We start from the raw sequence: 19,690 nt of genomic DNA, 5'->3' as shown, positions 1-19,690 counted from the left end.
AATCAAAATTTTTAAAAAGGTCTTCGAATCCAAGCCTCACATAAAGTCTCTGCAGTAGCATCTTATTTATTTATTGTATCTTTTTTTGAAGAAAAAAAAACACATTTATGATATGCAATTTCCCCTTTTTGTATTTATTTATTTATGTATTTAGGATTTTTTGTTTGTTTTCGCTTGAAAATATGATGTCTGTGTTTTTGTAGGTCTCTTGTAGTATTGTTAATAAAACAATTTTAAAAATGATTAAAATTAAGTTAACCATCTATAGGGTGAAACAACATTATCTACAAGAGCAGATACAGTTAAATGGCCTTTCATATGAAATTAACCATTGATCTTGTGTAAAGGGTTAGCTGAAGGGCAAAGTGGTTAGATCAGGGAGAGAACAATACCAATTATTCCTTTTAATGATATTAACACAGTTCCATCAACAATTGCATTTATTTTCAGTAATTTTATTTTTTTTAAAAACTGTCCCAATTTCAGCAAGTTTCAGTCAGTCCTTTCTGGAAAACACAAAAAAACTTTTATTCCTTATATCTCTTTTTTATCCTCACATCTAAACATTATGTGATGGAAATATTTCTGTAACAGAAATTACCTCCACTATTGAAGATTAAAAAGGCACATCCCCTTTAAATGATTGGCTTAACACTTCTATTATGATAAAATGGAAATTTATTTTGATTAGAACATTATAATTTCATTCCTACATGCAATTAGATTCAGTATGAGGTCAATACTGTTTTCCCCGTGGAGATGAAATTCAATGCAGCCTTCCATTTTATTTATATATTCTCTTCAATATTTCTGTCAGTGCTTTAATGCAACCACAAGATGGAGACATTTTCCTTCTGTCCGTCATGAAATGGTAGGTTTCTCTTACTGAAGTAGCTGGGCTTGTGTGTGTATTCATCCCAAAAGAAAATTACAGTGTTCTAGCAGCCATGAGGGAAAAAACATCACATCAACAACAGAGGTAGGTAAGAACCTAAATACAGTTAGTTATATACAATAACTAAAATGGACTAAAAATGAACAAAATCAAACTGAGACCAGAGATTAAACATAAGATCATTATTTTAACTGTGTGTACTGAGTATACATTGTACAATGACAATGTCCTGTAATATACTCTATATAAGAACTGCAAGTCAAGTAGGGGCTGCTAAATCCTGTACAGTACAGTGTAGGATTGCCTTATTGATATTAAAATAGAATTATATTATTGATTGTGCTTTTTGTCTATATGTAAACATAGCCTTATAGTGGCAACATTGAAAATGAATGGTCAATTTCATAATCATGAAATGCCTTGCATTTATTAATACGTTATATTAAAATGTCTAACATTTGATTCGCTGCAAATATTTACTTTGTGGAAATGAAAAATTAGCAAATCCATGTACACAGCTTCCAAACAACAAAAGACTTAGGTTTAGGCATCTTTATTTTTCAAACACGTGTAAAACTAATAGAGAAACATGACTAAATACAGTTTCAACATGCTGAACACAGATGACTGTAACATTCTAAACTGCTGGTAAACACAAGGCACCATCCAAGATCAACAATCAGTTACAAGGTCTGAGATCTTAAGTGAGTGGTCGACTGCATATGTGCAAGGGTACAGTAATTTTCTTATCCTACAGTATGTGCTTTTAACATTGTTACATGTACAACAGAACAACAAAAGGGAAAATAAAGCAATGTTAAGTTTGGCAAAGTCAGTGGTCGGAAAATATATTCCTCCGTATTCTTGACTTGAGCAGAGAATCCATGCCAAGCCACCAGCTTTATAAATAACTCAGATGTCTTAGTATTATAGTACTAGTACACATGAAAATCTGCTCTGCATTATGCCGCCTAGAAAAGTCCATCTCACTCCCTCACTAACACACTCTCACACAGACACACAAACACACGGGAAAGGCGCCTTTGGTGAGATGTATAATAATTTGACTTCCTAAATTTCAACATTTCACTAATATGATTATGATTTTTGTAAATAATACAAATACAAATAAAGACAAAAAAGAAAACTTTAAAGCTATGGATCTGAGAGAAACTGAAAATCTTTTGGTGCAGCAGTAGTAAACCATCTCTGATTAACTTGTTTCATACAGATTCGACCATGCTGCAGTCCATCACTTCACCAACACCAGTGATTTGTACAAATACACTAAAACTGGCCACAAGCAGCCATACAATAATGTGAGATTTAGATCATCTTTCTTTTTTTTTTGTGCCCCACAGACAGATTTCTGTGTGTCATGTCTTTGTTCATTTATGCCGGGGCCAATATTATCTGCTTTACAAAGGGTAGGTTTCACAAATTTTAATTCTAACACAGGTCTTATGAACACATAAAAAAAAAAAAAACATATCATTTCAACTTTGCCATTCACACATCACAAATGTTTCTATTAAAAGCTGAAAAAGAAACCTCTTACAAAACAAACAAAAATAAAAACAGCATTACACTTCATCAGAAAAGGTGACACAAAACCAAAAGGGTATTTGGTCTCAGTTATCACAATTCTATTTAATCCTGGAGGGACTGTCTGATGTCTTAGACATAAGAAACAAAGTGCTTGATTTAGGGCAGAAGCTTTAACAAAATTACAACCACAACACTGCAAATTTGCTGCAAATTCTACAGAATGGAAATGATTGCATATATTTCTCAGCATCTACTCATAATGTTTTATGTACTGAGGTCATTTTATTGTAACACGAACATTTTCTTTTCACAATCCATTCATATTCTAAAGAAGTAAATAAAAAAAGAATGTGCAATTTTCTGCTCAAATACTAGCATTACAGCATACTAAATATTTACGTTCTCCAGTATAGGCAACTGTATTTTGGCTGTAAGATACAAAACAGAGAAAAGAGCTGACTAGAAAAGCGTTGTTATGTATTGTTAAAGGTTTGCTTTGTGGAACTAGGCCTCCTCTTAGATCCAAAAATGAGATTTAATTTAAAGACCTAGCTTTGTTTGTGCTCAGGAAACTGCACAAAATATGCTATAATACATCTAAAAACATTTGACTGTACATGATCTGCTGTTTTTGGTTACAGTTTTGCAAAATGTTGCAGTATAAAAACATACAAACACTGCCATAGATAAAATGAAACTATAATGGTTTTTGCTTTTGACTAAAACAAAAGTATTTTGGATATAGTTGAGTGACAGTAGTGCTCAGAAGATGGGGGAATTCCATCAATTGCGAGTCATAATACATGGGCTACATTTTGAGGTAATTACGATACACTGAGAAACTACGAGCTTCAACCCAACCGCTTCAAAATTTGCCCAAATATTACGGTCCAAAACATGTTCATAAGCAACAACAAAAAAAATCTGTTATATCTCAAGGGTCTGATGTGCAAAATATGTTAATGTCTTGATCGACCTCCTTCAAAAGCATGGTGCTCCTCGTGTGCTGAAATAGAAGCAAACAGAACAATTACTCACATTTTATGGTGTTACTGTCAGTCCCTATAAAATCTATGAAATCATTGTTAACATTCAAAAGGAAATACTCACGCTTGTAAAACACTGCTTTAAAGGGTATTTGTGGCAGGAGCTCATTGATTCTTCCTAAGATTTTTGACTCATTGGCACACGAAGCATTTCCATTCCAGACCTGAAAGACATCTTCTCTGTCTCTTACACTGACACTGACCCCAACCACTTCATCCTCTGCAAGAACAGCACCGAAAAATGACATTAATGCATTTCAGACAATATTATACTACACAGTATTGTGTAGTTATTACAGCAATGTCATTTTAATTAAATAACTGCAATTATTCTTTGCCTTGAACCAAAGCTACTGAAGCTTTGTGTAACTCAATCAAGAAATTTACCTGAGGCACAATAATCGCTGAACTGCTCCCCAATAGTAGCCAATAGCAACTCCTTCCACACAACAGACTGTAAATATGAGGACAAGTTTGTTAAATAGTAAATAATTGACATGCAAATAGTGCATAACAAATACTTTTATTGATCGTGTCACTTACAGTGCACTCTTTTGGTACTTTCATTTTCCAAACGCCGCCTTTAGCGTTGCTTTCTTCCTCCCTGTATGCAAAGCAGCATACAAAAATTACACAAAGCAGTTTTAAACAGTTGTGAATATTATGAACACATACAGTGCAGGTACGTTTAACTCACCAGAGGGGTTTTCTTTCCCCTCTCATCAGATGATAGCTACATCTCAGAGGCAAGCTGGAGACACCGGGTATGTTGTTGTAAACTCTCCAGAAGTTCTACTCCAGAGCCAAGGTGAAAAAGGAAACAGGTTGTTTAATTGAACCATTTATTGGCACAGTGAGACAGTTTTCCTTGTTAATATTTCACATTTGTTACATTGTAGGAAACAGCCAAAGGTCTTTTCTTCACTTCTCTAAACACCCAAAATATCTATGAATCCCTATCCAACACAGCTGTGGTTAGGGAGTAATAACGAGGCAATTGAACTCTGTAACATCCTGCTACAATCACCAATGATATATTAAAAACAGCCTGGCATGCTAATTAAGTCATAAGTAATTATAAAGATTAACATGTCGATTAGCGTGTGTTTCTGTGTCAGCAAACCTGTTTTGACACTTCATCAGGAGCTCTCCAAACTCTTAAAATTATAGCGCATGATGACATAATGTCACACATCATGCTGGCAGAGCATTGGCGAAAACAAAAAAGAATCACAATAACACCAGCCTACACTCAAACCAGCCTAAAAATGCTACGTGCGATGCTACTGCACCTCAGGCTGATCACAGTGTTAAATGTGGTTTAACCTGTACACGTAGCATGTAGTGACGCTACTGCGGTGTTTTGCATGCAGTGTTTACTTTCAAGCCTGACGTGTCTCCTGATAAGAGTCTTCATTATAAGCTTCTGACACCGTAACGCACTGTGGCCTTAGTGCGTACGGGAGAAAGAGAAACTCCCACCAGTAGAGTGGAGATATAACACCTCAGCACATAATCTTGATTTGAGTGTAAATGAGGAGACTTGCTATAGAAATGTGTCATAACTCAACACCTAGAGCAGCAGAAAAGTAGCAAAGGAGATTATTCCTCCTGTAAGCTCTTACTGAGTTGCTGTCAATGTACCAACACTGTGTCTACAGTGGAGGTGTGTCCTTGTATCAACATTGTAAAGCATCTTACCTGGACGGTCTCCACCGTGTAGATTTTCTTCAAGTTTGACTCACATTCAGCTGCTGTTGTTCCTGGCAGAGATCTGACAAAAAAAACAGATAGACTTTTAATTAAATTCCATTTACATGATGTATTCCTTTAAAAAAAGGGCTTGTAAAAATCTCAGGCCCTCTGACTTGACATGTTCCAGATGCATTTTCGCAGTGCTTCGTTACTGAGACATGTTTCAGTGAACTGCCCTCCAAGCAGACAGGATGGAGGGGGGGATCAGATGACAAATAAGCCAGTAAACAGTAAACAACACTGACCCCATTTGAACACAGCACCCTCCAATTTGAACATACTGTGAATGATGAGGCTTGTGTATCTGTCACTTGTGGTCAACTCTGTTGTGATTACTGCATAACATTAACTCTGAGATCACTCTTAGAATAACATCTGAATGCTTGAGTGGGGTCTTTGTTTGCCACATATGTTTTAATGTAACAGAAAAAAGAGTGTTTTACTAGACAGTGTCAACAAAATACACCACCAGTGATTCAACAAGTTTTTGTTTTAAAAAAGTAAACGCTCAGGATAAATTCAATCTGTCCTTTTCTGAAATCAGGTCCAGTAAGTATATTTGGCCAGAGAATTTATCTCTCATAATTACACCATTTTGTTTATTTTAAGATCCCCCCACCAAGTAGAGGACTTGCGTATGTAGGTCAGAGGGAAAAGAAGTTGGCAGAAAAGCTGCATCAAGCCATTAACAAGCAGTTTTTGTTATGTTATGTTTATATGATTTATTAAGACAAATAATCCCCATGTTGCTGTTAAATACACCTCATTTGTTATGTAGGTTGCACTGACCGACTTACACCAGGCCTGATAAAGTCGTCACCTCCTTTCTTTGTTCTCATTTAAAAAAGGTCGGCTACCAAGAGTTAACCTACATGACAGTGGCTGAAAAATAATGATATAACGATGGAGGGGAAATAACTTACCTATCAAGCCAGAAAGTCCACGGAGAATGTAAAGGCAGCGTGTCATTTTCTTTATCACTTGAAATGCCTCCCAAATCTCTGTCTCTGATGTGAATGTTGTGCTCCAGCAGACCCGGCGGGCTTGATGATGTGCTCAGCTGTAATGTGGCAGCTACCGGGACTGCCATTGCTTCCTCTGAAAACCGAATGGCTTCGTTAAAAACAAGCAGTTGTCTGGTACAGATGTTTCCAGAGCTGTTATCGTATTATATGTATATATATATTTCTATATATATATATATAATATACAGGTTCGTTAGGTGAAATTAACCCAGATCAGCTGCTGACTCATTGGTCGCCTCACCGGTTTGCGCCGTCACAACAACAGAAAAACGATGACGCCCGCTGACAGCCTGCGGCATCTACAGAGCACTAGAGCGACCCAGAAGTTTCTGCGTCTGTCCACATATATTTTCACTGAAAATATATTTACGCGCGCAATATGAACATACAACACTTCAGTTCTGGTTAATTATTCAGTTGCTATGAGCGCATTCAGATTCAAAGGTTTTGTTGATGTCGGGTTAACTGGAACGCGTCTTCCGCAAATGTGAATACGTAACTGCGGACATGCGCACTCTTCACCGCCACCAGCTTTGTTGAGTTGCTACCTGCTACTGCTAACTAGCAAGTATTTCCTGCCTGTGACTGGACACAGCTATGGATATCGACGCGTTATTGGAGGCACTTCAAGGCAATCTTTACAGTTATCCAAATAAGTGATTTATTAGTAGTGAGGATATTTTTTAAATTTGTTTTGTTGCACTCACCAAAATCTCTGGTGACTGCTAACTACGTTACCGTAACTTAGCTTACCAACAACGACTAGCATTTAGAAGAGGCACTCAGGGACTCTCTGATTCCCTCTCTGCCTGGCCTAGCTAGTTTAATTTTTACTCTGCAAGAAAGCAGTTTGTCTTATTTAACACTTTTTATCAATTGTTTCTTTTATTGATACTTATCGATTATGTAAACAGCTAGCTAGGTAACGTCATAATAAACGTGCTACTAACTTTTATAAGAACTTTCCATTTAACCTCTAGTTATTTGAAATTGGTGTTTGGTGATTTTGTGGTGTGACGTTTCACTTGTTTTCTTCGCTTTTCAGTATATTTTCACTTGGCACAGCTGATAATTAACACTAAAGAGTCAGATAATCGTTGCCAACGTACAATTAGTGAGCCAGAAGTAGCCTTAAAATAAACGGGATTTAACCTTTGTCCAGAATAATTTACATAGTAACCACATTATTCTCTAATGGTCATATGCTTCTGGGTTATTTCGAAAACTTTCAGGTTAAGATCATGGCAGGTAAAAACATTGTTTGCTTATGTTAGGGTCAGATTTAGGTGATATTTGGATTAACGTGACAGACTTAAATAATGCTTGCTTTTTTACATGTGTCATTTACAGATTTTGAGAAGAAAGGGAAAAAAGAGACCAGTCCTGCTCTGGAGCAATTCCTGTGTCATGTCGCCAAGACAGGGCAGCCAATGTGAGTACTAACTGCACCCACAGGTTTTCTGGATTTTTGTTAAAAAAAAAAAAAAAAAAGTGTGTTTTTGTGCTAGACATACAGAAATGCGTTTCCAATATCTTACAGGATCCCGTGGTCACAATTCAAGACGTACTTCATGTTTAAGTTGGAGAAAATCATGGATGATTTCCAGGCTTCAACGCCTGAACAGAGAGGACTACATAATCCCAATGTAGAGTATGTTCCCTTCGAAGAGATGAAGAAGAGGATCTTAAAAATAGTGGATGGTTACAACGGGTAAGTGAATCTGCTAGATCAACATTCGCAATGTATAGGAATGATCCCCTTTGTATATTGCAAACATATTCTCCCTTACAACCTCATATACAAAAGCTAAAATGTGTAACAGCTCAGTTGTCCGTCAATGCTTGTCCATAACATTTAGATATTTAGTGTTCATCATGCATGTTATCAGTTAAACCAAAAATAGAAAGATATGTAGTTGTACATAAAGGAAATCTGAAATATTATAAATACTTTAGAATCAATCTGAGATCAGATCTGCCACATTGTGTGTTGTAATTCATTAATTTCTACTATCAAACAAGTCCTGTTATTGCCTCCAAATAATTTGCAGAAGTATTTGTGAAATGCATTCAATATTAAACTTGTGTCAAATAGTCTCTTTCTGTCCTCTGCTAGTTTTCCACTGTCAAGATGGAGTTTGTCAACTTGAGCTGTTGCGTGTGACCTTCCCAAGAACATATTTGCATAACTTAATATGTAGTGAAATAACATGATTTGAAAATGATTAACTTTTTCACATCTCCAGCCAACATTAACTGTACAGTTGGAAGCAACAAAGCAAATAAGAAAAGTCTGCAATTTTCCTTGGCGCTTCAGTCAGATGTCAGCTTAGTATTAAACATTAAAAGATAAAACTGCATTTTCCTCAGAAAATAAGAAGCATTATCATGGTTAATCATTTATGTCATAGCTTGTGGCCAGCTGTAACTAGGATTGTGTGTCCAGGTTGATACGTTTTTGCTCATTCAGCTCCAATGCTGCCAGGTTTGGCATGGTTTCAAACACCCTGTTGATGCTGGCCGTGAGACTGCTATGTGTGACTAATCCTAAATATATCTCTTGGTAACTTTTTTCCAGAATCCCATTCACCATCCAGCGTCTATGTGAACTGCTTACAGACCCCAAGCGAAACTATACAGGAACAGACAAGTTTCTCAGAGGTGTGGAGAAGGTGAGCACTACACTGTACTAATTTGTGCAAATGTCACCATGATGTACATCTAAGATATTACAATGTTAATGTATAAATAGCCAAAACCACATATTGTAATGTTTGCAATCAAGATAAGGCAAGGCATGTTTATTTGTATAGCACATTTCAACAACAAGGCAATTCAAAGTGCTTTACATAGAGCATAAGAGGCATTAAAACAGAATATAAAAGCAACACAAGTAAAAAGACATATAAAAACAATTAAAAAGTGTTAAATTTGGAAATAAAAAAAAGCTAAAAAGGGAATAAGACAGATAAAACAAGAGAATAAAAGTTAACATAAACCTTAATAATGATTATTGCATTAAATGTAGTGTCTGTGGATTTGAAAGTCTGATACATGTAACTGTTTCTGTATTGCAGAATGTAATGGTGGTCAGCTGTGTGTACCCCACCTCAGAGTAAGTACATCAGCTGTTACACTTTTGTTCCCTTGCTCTGCTGGTTGCAGTATTTCTTACATTGACAGCTCCCTTGAATCTGCTTATTCAGTTACAATTACAAAGTTACAATTAACAGCCAGTTGTTTTTTTGTGCCTTTCTACTTCTTTCGAAGGAAAAATGGGGCATCCAGTGTAAACAGAATGAATGGAGTGATGTTTCCTGGTAACTCTTCTCTATATTCAGACAGGTGGGAGCCACATACTTGTCAGTGATTGACTTCCACAAATCCAATAAAATTGCCTCATATACTAGCAAGTGGAAAGTTAAATTCATTTAGAGCCAAATAACCAGAAAACAACCAGGGAATAATAATGGCAGTCCACTTTCAGTTTGGGTCTTAGTACTTCTGTTGATTCTGTGATTTGGTGTGTGTAAGAAATGGTCTTTTTTTTTTTTTTTTTTTTTTTTTTTTTTTAATGCAGTCGAAACGTAAATGGACCAGGCATACCAAAACCACTCAACAGACCAAAGCTGTCATTGTCAACCTCACTTTCAACCAACGGGCTCTCTGACTGTACAGTTAGCAAAGAGCCAGAGCCAACCACAGAGGAAGAGGATGAGCACCATATCAGGTAATTAAAAGAAGTTTGGTACATATGTGACACCGTGGACATAATCTGCAACAGCAACTTGGCTGTAGGGCTTTAGGGTGAGATACATAAATGTAGGGACACTGATAATAGCTGCCAAGCCTAGACATTTCCTCCTTAAGCAGATTATCTCAAGACTCCATCTTTAATAGAAACATACTTGAATATGCTTTGATCTTATGTATACTGTATAATTTGATGAACTGATCCCCTGCATTTCTGTCATCACCGCAGTGATTCTTCGCTGTCGGAGGGAGAAATTTCACCCAACAGCGGGATAAAGAACAAACACCCCGAGGAGGAGGAGGACGCTGATGCTGACAAACACGAAGTCAAGAGGCTCAAGTTTGACGAAAAGGAAGAGGATGAAGCAGAAAGCGAAGAGAAAGAGTCATCTTGTTGTAAAGGGTCAGAGAGTGTGTCGGAGGCACCGGAGTCTTCAAAAGACTCTTGTGGTCAAGAGTACAAGAGTGGAACATCTTGTGACACACCTACCATTTCAGAGGAACACGGTTAGTGTTAACTCATCCTTACTCAGGCTGATGTAAACTTATGTATTAAAGTGTTGTAATATCAACACTGTGGGAATGTATGTCCAAAGTGTTTATACCCGTTACGAAAGGCCACACTTGAATGCGGGACGAAAAATGCCTGACATCATAGCCTCCTCCAGGCTGCAGGTTACTGAGTTCAGATTCGTTGTCTGTTGCATGTCTTGACTCAACACAGTAAATAAAACAAATGGGGATAAGGGCGCACACTTTTGGACAGTCTCAGCTGAAAGCGGCTATAGTCAATATTTCCATACTCATAATGGATGTAATGACTATGTAATGTCAAAGGGTGAGCTTGTCGTTTAAGAGTTGGCACCGTATTGTGCAGTTAAAGTCAAAATTATTTCCCTCATACTGTTCAGTATAAGATGGTTTCACTTTTTTTCCTCATCTCATAACCATTTATTTAACACGTTCACCTTGAAAAGCCTCCAAACAAAGATTGCCTTGAATTAAAGCCTGTTTGTTATTCAGAATGTAATGGTAACATGTTGTCCACTTTGCTCCTCAGAGCCCAGCAGCACACAGACAGAAACTTCTGAAAGAGAAGTAGTGTCACCCGAGAGGGAGGATGCCCACAGTCCAAAAAATGACAGCACTGTGGACCAACCCGAGCAGCCCGCTCCATCAGAGAAGAGTACAAGCTTTGAGCAGGACAATGGAGAGAGCAGCAGCAGCAGCAGCAGCAGCAGCAGTAGTGATGGAGAGGGTCTACCCAGCGACAAGCAGGTCCCCTCTTCTTCTAGTAATTCACCTGACTTGTCAACAGAGGGCAATGCTGACAATTCAAACAGCACAGAGACTCCAATTGAGCCTGGGGAACATGACTAACTTGAAGCCCAGCCTGCCAACTGACTTTTTTTTTAACACTGTATGATACCACACCAAGGGGTATATCTGTAGCACTGTGGACCTCTAGACTTCAGGACCAGGAGCGATGTGGACCTTGAAGTTCCTCATAGAAGGATCTTTTTGTCCCCATCAGTTTCTACTGCTAAAGCCCACACATTGCCTGGTCTTTAAACTGGAAGGAAATGATTTACAGAAGATTATGGAGACTCTGCTTTTTTCACTGTTGACTAAAAAGTTTTTTCTAATCTTTTTTTCCCGATTTTTATATCTGAGCATTATAATTTAACCTTGAACTGATGTATTAAATAACGTCATTAGTCATTCGGCATGCATTTCCAAAAAGATACATTTGACCGCTTGAGTTGTTGTTTTGACTATCCTTCTGATGAATGTGTCCCTCTCCAGGTGAATGAGGACACCTGCCATTAAGAATGAAAAGCAACAATTCACAGATTGTCTGTTTTGCTTTTTCTATGAAGCACATAACACAAAATGTAATTCTTATTAACATTATCTTGCACTTGTTAGCATTGACACCATGAAGGATGTGGAAAACATCAGTTTTGCTTTGTCACTGTATGAAGCCAATATAACACACAAAGTTGCCAATAGTAACCAGTTTGGTTAAATTGAATATTGGTTTGGCTTAAGTGAAGCCATTTCTGCATCAAAATCTGTCAACAGAACACAAGGTACTTTTACACTTTCTGTATGTCATACCTTAGCTGTACAACTGTCTCTTTTGATAGCTAGGATTTTTACAGTACATATCTGTAAATCAGTTTTTGTAGACTTGTAATACATGTTCAATGCCTTCGTAAAACTGATAATCGCTGGAAAATGGATGCTTGAGCTTGTATCATAGTATTCATGGAAAGCAATAAATGCTAAAAATTTAAAGCGCGGTATGTTCAGTCAATATGCTGTTTCTTCTTGTTGCAAATCCAGTTATGTTTCACAACTGCAGAACAGTTGGAGCCATTGAGTTAAAGGAATGCTTAAAATATGACTCTAAGAATAGCAACATTGACAGTTGATCTGTCGGCTCAGAGTTTTAGTCCAGAATAAAATATGTTTTAAATTTGGTCTGTTCCAAAAAAATGTCATGTCTAACACAGTTTATGACATTAAACCTCTAAAACTAATATACACATTTCTGTCTTTAACTGAGCTTTTGATGCAGTGGAAATTTGGTAAGTGGACCTCTGAGACTTGTATTTGAGTAAACCTATTCTAAGTATTAGTGTGTTAGTATGCTTGTTGATAGTTTCCTGAGCCGAAACAGTAGAGGAAGTGACAGTGATATAGAGATGACACATGAGTGAAAGTTATTTGGCCCAGTCCTTTCAATGCAAACCAGACACGGGTACTGAAATGCTAAGTCTTAAATAGACCCCAGGAGAGCAATTTAAGTGATTTTAATCCTAAGAAGGAAAATATGTAAGAGTTAAATGTTTCTTATGTAACAACAGAAGGTGTGAATCATTTTAATCATATGAGGATAACATCCAGTGACTCCTCTGATGGCCTTGACATTTCTCAGCTAAGATTAACACTAACCCTGTTGTCAGCAGATAACAAGGGCCAGGCCGAGCATTCACCTGTAAACAATAGCTACCACTAACAGTGACACACGTTATTCCACTGAAAATGTGTATTTTCAAATGACCACAAACTATTGCCTGATATTTGAATAAAGCCAAATTAAGGCTTGCGAAAAGTTTTATTTCCCAAATATAATCGCCCTCTTGACGCCTAAGGTGTGATTTAATGTCCAACATTAGTGAATGTGGCAACAACACATTTATTATAGGCTTCAGTGAGATTGAGGCAGGCATGTATATAGTAAACAGGTTGGGAGTAAATAAGCTGGCACCCGAAGGTCAGAGCTTATAGGGATAACTGAAGACTTGGCCTGTGTGACTCATCAGAACGGTCTGGAACTACTGGGAAAGATTACTTAAAGGAGTATAGCTGTGATTTAGTATTACTCTTCCTTAAAGTTGGAGGACTTAGATTTTGACAACTCTTTTCGAATCAAAGGCCTCAGACATCCTGATTTTTAGTGCGTAGTATAGGTGAAACTCAAAAAGCTGGATCCTAAATTTCCCATGTTGACTCTCTCTGCCTGGCAGACACCCACATCTTTCAATGTTGTGTTCTTTCACTTCTAACGCCTAACGTCATTAATCTGGACTCTCCAAACCCGAGATGAGATAACCCGAATGACATCACCACAGCTATTTCTCAGACATGAGTTTCATGCCAGCCTACGCTTTCCACTGGTTGAGTAGTACTCCCTATGACCAGTGAACTGACCTTTATGTAAAATCATGCAGACACGTACTGTATGTGCTTGAACTATACTATATCAAAGGGTATGCTTACATCGTCAGTTAACAGCTTAAATGCGTGGTAGCCTTTATCATGTGTAATCTGGATTAAACTTGATGATAGTATGCTTGACCTCATGTCTGATATAATCCTTCTGTCAAATCCTGTTATCTCCATCACACAGATTGTACTTAAAAAGCTTGAAAAAAGTTTGTTTTCCATTTCTGCTTTGTAATCACTTAAGTTGAAATTTGCCATTTGACATTATCATATGGCGTACACTTATACTTATCAGTTTACCTTTACAGACATACTGAAAGTAAAGTAATCTCAAGAAAATATTTATTTATACAGCATAATATCTGAAGCTAATATGAAGCTTCAACCGTCCAAATTACTCAAATGAAGTAGATATCTTTCAGTGTTACAGTCTTTAAGTCCCTCTTTTTGTCACTATACTTCCAGCACAGTTCAACAGGGAAACACTGTCCAAGGAAACACAAAGAGGGAATTTTCTGCTAAAAAATAGATACTTGTAATAGATATCCGCTTGATATGACTAACTCAGACTGCTGAAGTCTCATACAAGGTTTAGACAAACCTTTAAATACATTTTTGCACAAAATTACTGTGTGGACACACTGTGAATTTTGGCCCCATCACATCACCCCAAGCAAAATGGGTGAAGGGGATCTTTTAATAGCCAGTATGAACAGGAGGAATGATTACAGCAAGGAAAACCTCATTCAGTGTTCATTTGGGCACTCAACTGTTGTTTTAAGACAGATTTGAAAAGTTGTGAACATATCCTTTAAAGCTAACAGACAGTAGATGTACGGTACTTCTCAGAGTCTGTTCTCTGTTTGGGATAGGTAGAGGGAGGGGCAAAAAGGCAATCCTCTCATGATCTGTCTGTGAACTAATTGATTTTGACAAGTGTCCATTTCAAATCCCTTATCTCGTGATCCGTAACAGCCTTTGTCTCATCCTCACTTTCAGAGGGGATTTGCCACAATAGAGAGCCTAATAACAATTCAGCTTGTATATGGACTTTTATGTCATTTTGGTCTTTGCTGATTTGCAAAAAAATTGCTGCAGGAATTGGCTACGTGACCGAGGACTAACATTTATGGATTTTGTAGTGTAGAGGGAAGCTGAAAAGTAGTTAACTAGGTCAAACAGGTTTGTGTAATGTAAGTGATTCTTTCAGTTTTTAGGGTGTTGGAGAATATATTTCCACAATGGGTCAGCGCCTAAGTGAGGAGAGTGACCCAGACAAGGAAATTGATGTGGCAGAGCTGCAGGAATGGTACAAAAAATTTGTTGTTGAATGTCCAAGTGGGACGCTTTTTATGCACGAGTTCAAGAGCTTTTTTGGTGTTACTGATAACAAGGAGGCTGCAGATTACATTGAAAACATGTTTCGAGCCTTTGACAAGAATGGGGTAAGTACAAACTTTTGTTGTGTGGAAGTATGTGCTTTGTACATAGTCACTGGTCTAATTTTAATATTGACACTGCACTACACATACCATAGTATAGAGCAATGCCCATGACTGAGACCTTAATATTTGAATTGTTTTTTTGCATGTACACAGGACAACACCATTGATTTCCTGGAGTATGTGGCAGCCCTGAACTTAGTCCTAAGGGGTAAATTGGAACATAAGCTTAAATGGACATTCAAAATGTATGATAAAGATGGAAGCGGATGCATTGATAAAACAGAGCTTCTAGAAATTGTGGAGGTAAGAAACCATAAGGAATTATTGATCTGTAAAGTTTTCAAAACATTTTAATCAAGCTGTAATGAAATCTAATCAATTTGAGACTTACTGTATCCTTTGTCACTCTCAGTCTATTTATCGACTGAAGAAAGCTTGCCATGGAGAGCTGGATGAAGAGTGCAATCTGCTGACCCCAGACCAGGTGGTTGACCGGATATTTGAGCTGGTTGATGAAAATGGAGATGGTGAGTGTTTGTAACAGTTTTCTGACCGCTTAAAATGCTTCCTGGATGATTTAAACAGCTCTGTGTGAGACTGTTGTAATGGCTTTGTGGAGCGTTAATGTAGTAATGTGGTAGTGTTCATTTGTGCTTGTGTATGCTGAAAGGGAATGTGGGAATCAGTTGCACAGTGGTCCTCACTTCAATAAAATTGTAAATTCAAGAAAGGAGAAATGTATAGGAAAACATGTTGTATATATCTAAATGATTCAGTATCAGAGAATGACCTTACTTAACCTTACAAACCTACTTATTGCCACTTAGGGGAGCTCTCGCTGGATGAGTTCATCGATGGAGCACGGAGGGACAAGTGGGTGATGAAGATGCTGCAGATGGACGTCAACCCTGGGGACTGGATCAACGAGCGAAGGCGCAGTGCTGACTTCTAAAGCTGGAGCATGGACTGTCAATCTGTCATATACACACAACCTTAGTGTATGACCAATCCTGTTGTGATTTTGTATCCCTTGCAGTTTATATTTATGTAAAAAAAAAAAACAACAACAACAACCCCACAGTCATGCTGGCATTGTACTGTATGCTGTCGTATAAGATTCAGATGTAAGTTTAGTCCACAACAATGTTATATTTTGCTTGTAAAGGAGCTATTTATTCATTCATTTTGGTTCAGGTTACACACTTAGCTGAGCTATTAAGCAATTAAACAACAGTAGTTTTGACCTTATCTTATGGCACCTATGGTCTTTTATGTCTGTTTATGTGTCTGCACTTTATAGATGCTACAGGATTAAGGCTTAATTTACTGCATAACATACTGTATTTTCCTTTTTTGTTTTGTGTTATTCAATAAACACACATAAAGCCCCTATATACCCACATTGGTGTTTTCACTTATTTACAGTATTTAGATCTCTTCTCAGGACTGTGTGGGTGTGCAAAGACTAAGACTGACATTTTTTTACACCTCCTCTTGTTTGTTAGTGCAGACAACAGGTACATTTATCATTTTTATGAGCACACTGAGTTTGGTGCCCTCATGTACAGTAATTCCCATCATAACTCTGCCCAGTTTTAACCTGACAAGAGATCTAATAAACCAGAATAAATTAAAAACACCTGGGAATGTTTGCAGTGTCTTTAAACACAATAACCACAATAAATAAATACAAACTTTACACTGCCTGCCTTGTTTTATAGAAATATGGTGTATGGTGCACTGAATTGACTATTGTAATAATGACCTTTACAAAAGCATACATACACATATATTTATAATTTTTACATTTTAAAACTACAACTTAAAATGACGAAATTAGCACAGATAATTTTCTGTCATTTTCCACCCAAATTAGTTGGATCAGTTCTTTGTGAGTAATGATATGAAATGTTTTGTGCAATTATGTAGTCAAATTATGGGGGGTTTAGCGGTGAAAACTTTAATTATCTTCAGTTATTGAAGTATCTCTTCTTTTATTTAAAAAAAAAATAAAAAATTATCAGCACGGTCGTACTCTCGCGAGAAGATAAGAGAGCTTCTGTGGGAGTTTCCTGTTTTGTAATTTGACTGCCGAGCCGATAAAGAACATCCTGCAAGTGCTTTCACTTAGCGTGAAACCTGCGGTCAGCTGTTTTGTAAGTTACACGACCCAATATACTGTCTCATGACGAAGCTAGTTGGTGAAAGTCTTCTACTAGTGGCGGCTGAATGCTGATAATTTTTCGTTCGTTGAATGTTTATTTACGACGCTGCCCTGCAAAGCAACTCTCAGCACAAGTATTCGCAATGTCTTTGGTATCTGAGACACCAGTCACCAGCTACACAAGTCGGGTAATGTTAAGACTACAATTTTGTTTGTTTATTTAAGTTTTACTTTGGCTAAAAGGTTGCCTCTGTCATAGTTTCTCTTTCCATACGTCATGTCAGTTGCTTATTCTTGTTCTATCGTTGTGCTTTCTCACACGGTGCAATGTCGTCCTCTACTGGTCAGCCTGCAGAAGGCAGCTGGAGACTGAATTATGTCACTGGGAACTTGTTCTCCTGCGATAAGGACGAAGCTTTGGCTCACTGCATCAGTGAGGACTGCCGCATGGGGGCAGGCATAGCAGTGATGTTTAAGAAGAAGTTCCATGGGGTAGAAGAGTTAAAGGAACAGAGTAAGTCAGCCCTTTTTATATTAAGAATTCACCAGTAGTAAAAGTGTGTGACTTCTTTTGTAAGTGTTTGATGTGGATATTATCTTTTTTTCTCATCCAAACAGAAAAGCTGATGGGACAATGTGCTGTACTGAAAAGAGAAAAACGTTTTGTCTATTACCTGGTAAAGATGTAACAGTTAATTAAAATTCTTTGGGGATACATATGAACATCCCTAGTTGTTATTATTATTACTGTTGCTTTACTATTATTTTTTGTTGCAGATCACAAAGAAAAAGGCCAGCCAAAAACCTACATATGAAAGTCTGAGACAGAGCTTGGAGGACATGAAGTCACACTGTGTCAAGAACACAGTCACCCGGATATCAATGCCTCGGTTTGTATAATTTACAGGAAATTAGCATTTAATTATTCCAGTCATTTGGTATTACTTTATCAAAATAGGGTCATGAGAGAAAGGCTCATTTGCACAATTAATTCTGAACAAATATGTCTGAAGCTTTCTGCTGGTTCTGTCCAGTAGGAGATCTTTTTAACAGGGGGTGGTGGCCAAAGGACTGCAGGATTATTATATAGACCTAGCCAAATTCTTGATATTATAATTGTGATTTTAATTTCAATTTAATAGAACTGCTATTAGGCTAAACACTTATTTTTTGTAGAACTGTTCTTTTACTGGATGTGGACATTAAGCATTTTAATAATGCTTATTTTTCAAAATGCACTGTAGTTTCGACGGAATAAACTTAACCTTAAATTATGTAACTAGCAGCTGAGCGCGGTGCGGTCAGTGCAGGTCAATATATAATTTAGAGAATATTGTAAATCTAAGATGAAACTGACAGAAGGCGCACTGATGAGAAAAAGGTGCGATTAGAATTTGTAATTTTACAAATACAAATCTGTCTGCTACTACAGCTCCACATGGATTTATCAATACACAGCACAATTAGGCTACTGATATTTCAGAGCCATGGTCACAGATTCCAATTTGCACAAACCACAGATCAGATAAAGGATCGATGAGTCAGGCAGACTAGACTAACAAATTCAACTAAACAACCCCTCTGCCCCTGCACTCTCTCTGCTACTAGGGGCAGAGGGGGGATGGCAGGTCAACAAGGGGGAAGCATTTTGGTCATTTTGTTAACAAGGGGGATGGCATTCCCCTTCACCCCCCCTGGTGGGTTCTGGTTCTGTCACTTACAGTTAAACAGTACATTTTTGTCTCTCTTACAGTATCGGTTGTGGCCTGGATCAATTGAGGTGGGACAAAGTGTCAGAGATACTGGAAGAGGTCTTCAGCCACACAGACATCTCCATCACGGTCTACAGCCTCCCAGAGAAAGCAGAGACCACGGTCATGAAGGAAAACATGCGCAGATGATTAATGGAAATGCTCTTTTTACTGTAATGCACTTTATTTTTTCCACAGTATATCACCATGATGATAATCGTTTTCCTTGAATAAAATGTACATTATGTATTATTCTGAAATAAATGATCTTTTTATGCACAACAGGGTCAACTGAATTTAATTAAGACATAATCTTACTGGCCATTTATTAATTATATCTGCATTCGGCCTCTTCTGTAGTCACTGGTTGTCAGCTTTTTGACAAGATTTCAAAGCTTCTAAAACATGCTAATATAGATCACTAAATCCAGATGTTACTTGAATTTGTTCACCTGCCACTTCTGGTTTAGTGTCACATGTAGTATTTTGCACCAGGACACTATGCCTAAAATATCAGGTATCTCTCTATTTGCCTATCCATCCACCATGCAGGCAATTACGTTGTTGATTGAA

General features: G+C 37.4%; 4 protein-coding genes across 8 annotated transcripts; 3 read left to right on the top strand and 1 right to left on the bottom strand.

Annotated features, from left to right (window-relative positions):
- Window positions 1-1,432: 1,432 nt before the first annotated feature.
- Window positions 1,433-6,756, bottom strand: LOC122982130 (eukaryotic translation initiation factor 4E type 3-like). Of its 2 annotated transcripts, none has more exons than XM_044351185.1 (8): window positions 6,511-6,756; window positions 6,168-6,342; window positions 5,191-5,263; window positions 4,187-4,281; window positions 4,033-4,093; window positions 3,877-3,943; window positions 3,554-3,709; window positions 1,433-3,449 (listed from the first exon to the last, which is right to left on the bottom strand). In XM_044351185.1, exons 1-8 carry the CDS (start codon window positions 6,566-6,568, stop codon window positions 3,403-3,405), a joined length of 732 nt encoding a protein of 243 aa, XP_044207120.1. In that variant the 5' UTR covers window positions 6,569-6,756; the 3' UTR covers window positions 1,433-3,402. The 2 variants fall into 2 exon arrangements, with proteins under 2 accessions (XP_044207120.1, XP_044207119.1); XM_044351184.1 differs by having other exon boundaries at window positions 6,478-6,706.
- A 14-nt stretch (window positions 6,757-6,770) lies between these two features.
- Window positions 6,771-12,323, top strand: LOC122982129 (serine/threonine-protein phosphatase 4 regulatory subunit 2-A-like). Of its 3 annotated transcripts, none has more exons than XM_044351182.1 (9): window positions 6,771-6,900; window positions 7,620-7,701; window positions 7,810-7,980; window positions 8,848-8,941; window positions 9,347-9,384; window positions 9,540-9,614; window positions 9,850-9,999; window positions 10,252-10,529; window positions 11,083-12,323. In XM_044351182.1, the coding sequence occupies exons 1-9, from the start codon at window positions 6,867-6,869 to the stop codon at window positions 11,400-11,402; spliced, it is 1,242 nt and encodes a 413-aa protein (XP_044207117.1). In that variant the 5' UTR covers window positions 6,771-6,866; the 3' UTR covers window positions 11,403-12,323. The 3 variants fall into 3 exon arrangements, with proteins under 3 accessions (XP_044207117.1, XP_044207118.1, XP_044207116.1); XM_044351181.1 differs by lacking the exon at window positions 6,771-6,900 and adding an exon at window positions 7,034-7,517; XM_044351183.1 differs by lacking the exons at window positions 6,771-6,900; window positions 9,540-9,614 and adding an exon at window positions 7,031-7,517.
- A 2,407-nt stretch (window positions 12,324-14,730) lies between these two features.
- On the top strand, window positions 14,731-16,604 carry guca1b (guanylate cyclase activator 1B). The gene is made up of 4 exons (XM_044351934.1): window positions 14,731-15,202; window positions 15,356-15,505; window positions 15,615-15,729; window positions 16,030-16,604. Exons 1-4 carry the CDS (start codon window positions 14,999-15,001, stop codon window positions 16,152-16,154), a joined length of 594 nt encoding a protein of 197 aa, XP_044207869.1. The 5' UTR covers window positions 14,731-14,998; the 3' UTR covers window positions 16,155-16,604.
- A 640-nt stretch (window positions 16,605-17,244) lies between these two features.
- oard1 (O-acyl-ADP-ribose deacylase 1) lies at window positions 17,245-19,399 on the top strand. 2 transcript variants are annotated; one of them, XM_044351765.1, is made up of 5 exons: window positions 17,245-17,554; window positions 17,715-17,880; window positions 17,985-18,043; window positions 18,144-18,256; window positions 19,120-19,399. In XM_044351765.1, the coding sequence occupies exons 1-5, from the start codon at window positions 17,432-17,434 to the stop codon at window positions 19,265-19,267; spliced, it is 609 nt and encodes a 202-aa protein (XP_044207700.1). In that variant the 5' UTR covers window positions 17,245-17,431; the 3' UTR covers window positions 19,268-19,399. The 2 variants fall into 2 exon arrangements, with proteins under 2 accessions (XP_044207700.1, XP_044207701.1); XM_044351766.1 differs by lacking the exon at window positions 17,245-17,554 and having other exon boundaries at window positions 17,679-17,880.
- The last annotated feature ends 291 nt before the right edge of the window (window positions 19,400-19,690 follow it).

The sequence above is a fragment of the Thunnus albacares genome, chromosome 5, assembly GCF_914725855.1.
Source record: "Thunnus albacares chromosome 5, fThuAlb1.1, whole genome shotgun sequence".
In the NCBI taxonomy this organism is placed as follows: domain Eukaryota; kingdom Metazoa; phylum Chordata; class Actinopteri; order Scombriformes; family Scombridae; genus Thunnus; species Thunnus albacares.
The sequence above is the reverse complement of the archived record's forward strand: the minus strand, read 5'-3'. Positions and strand labels throughout refer to the sequence as shown.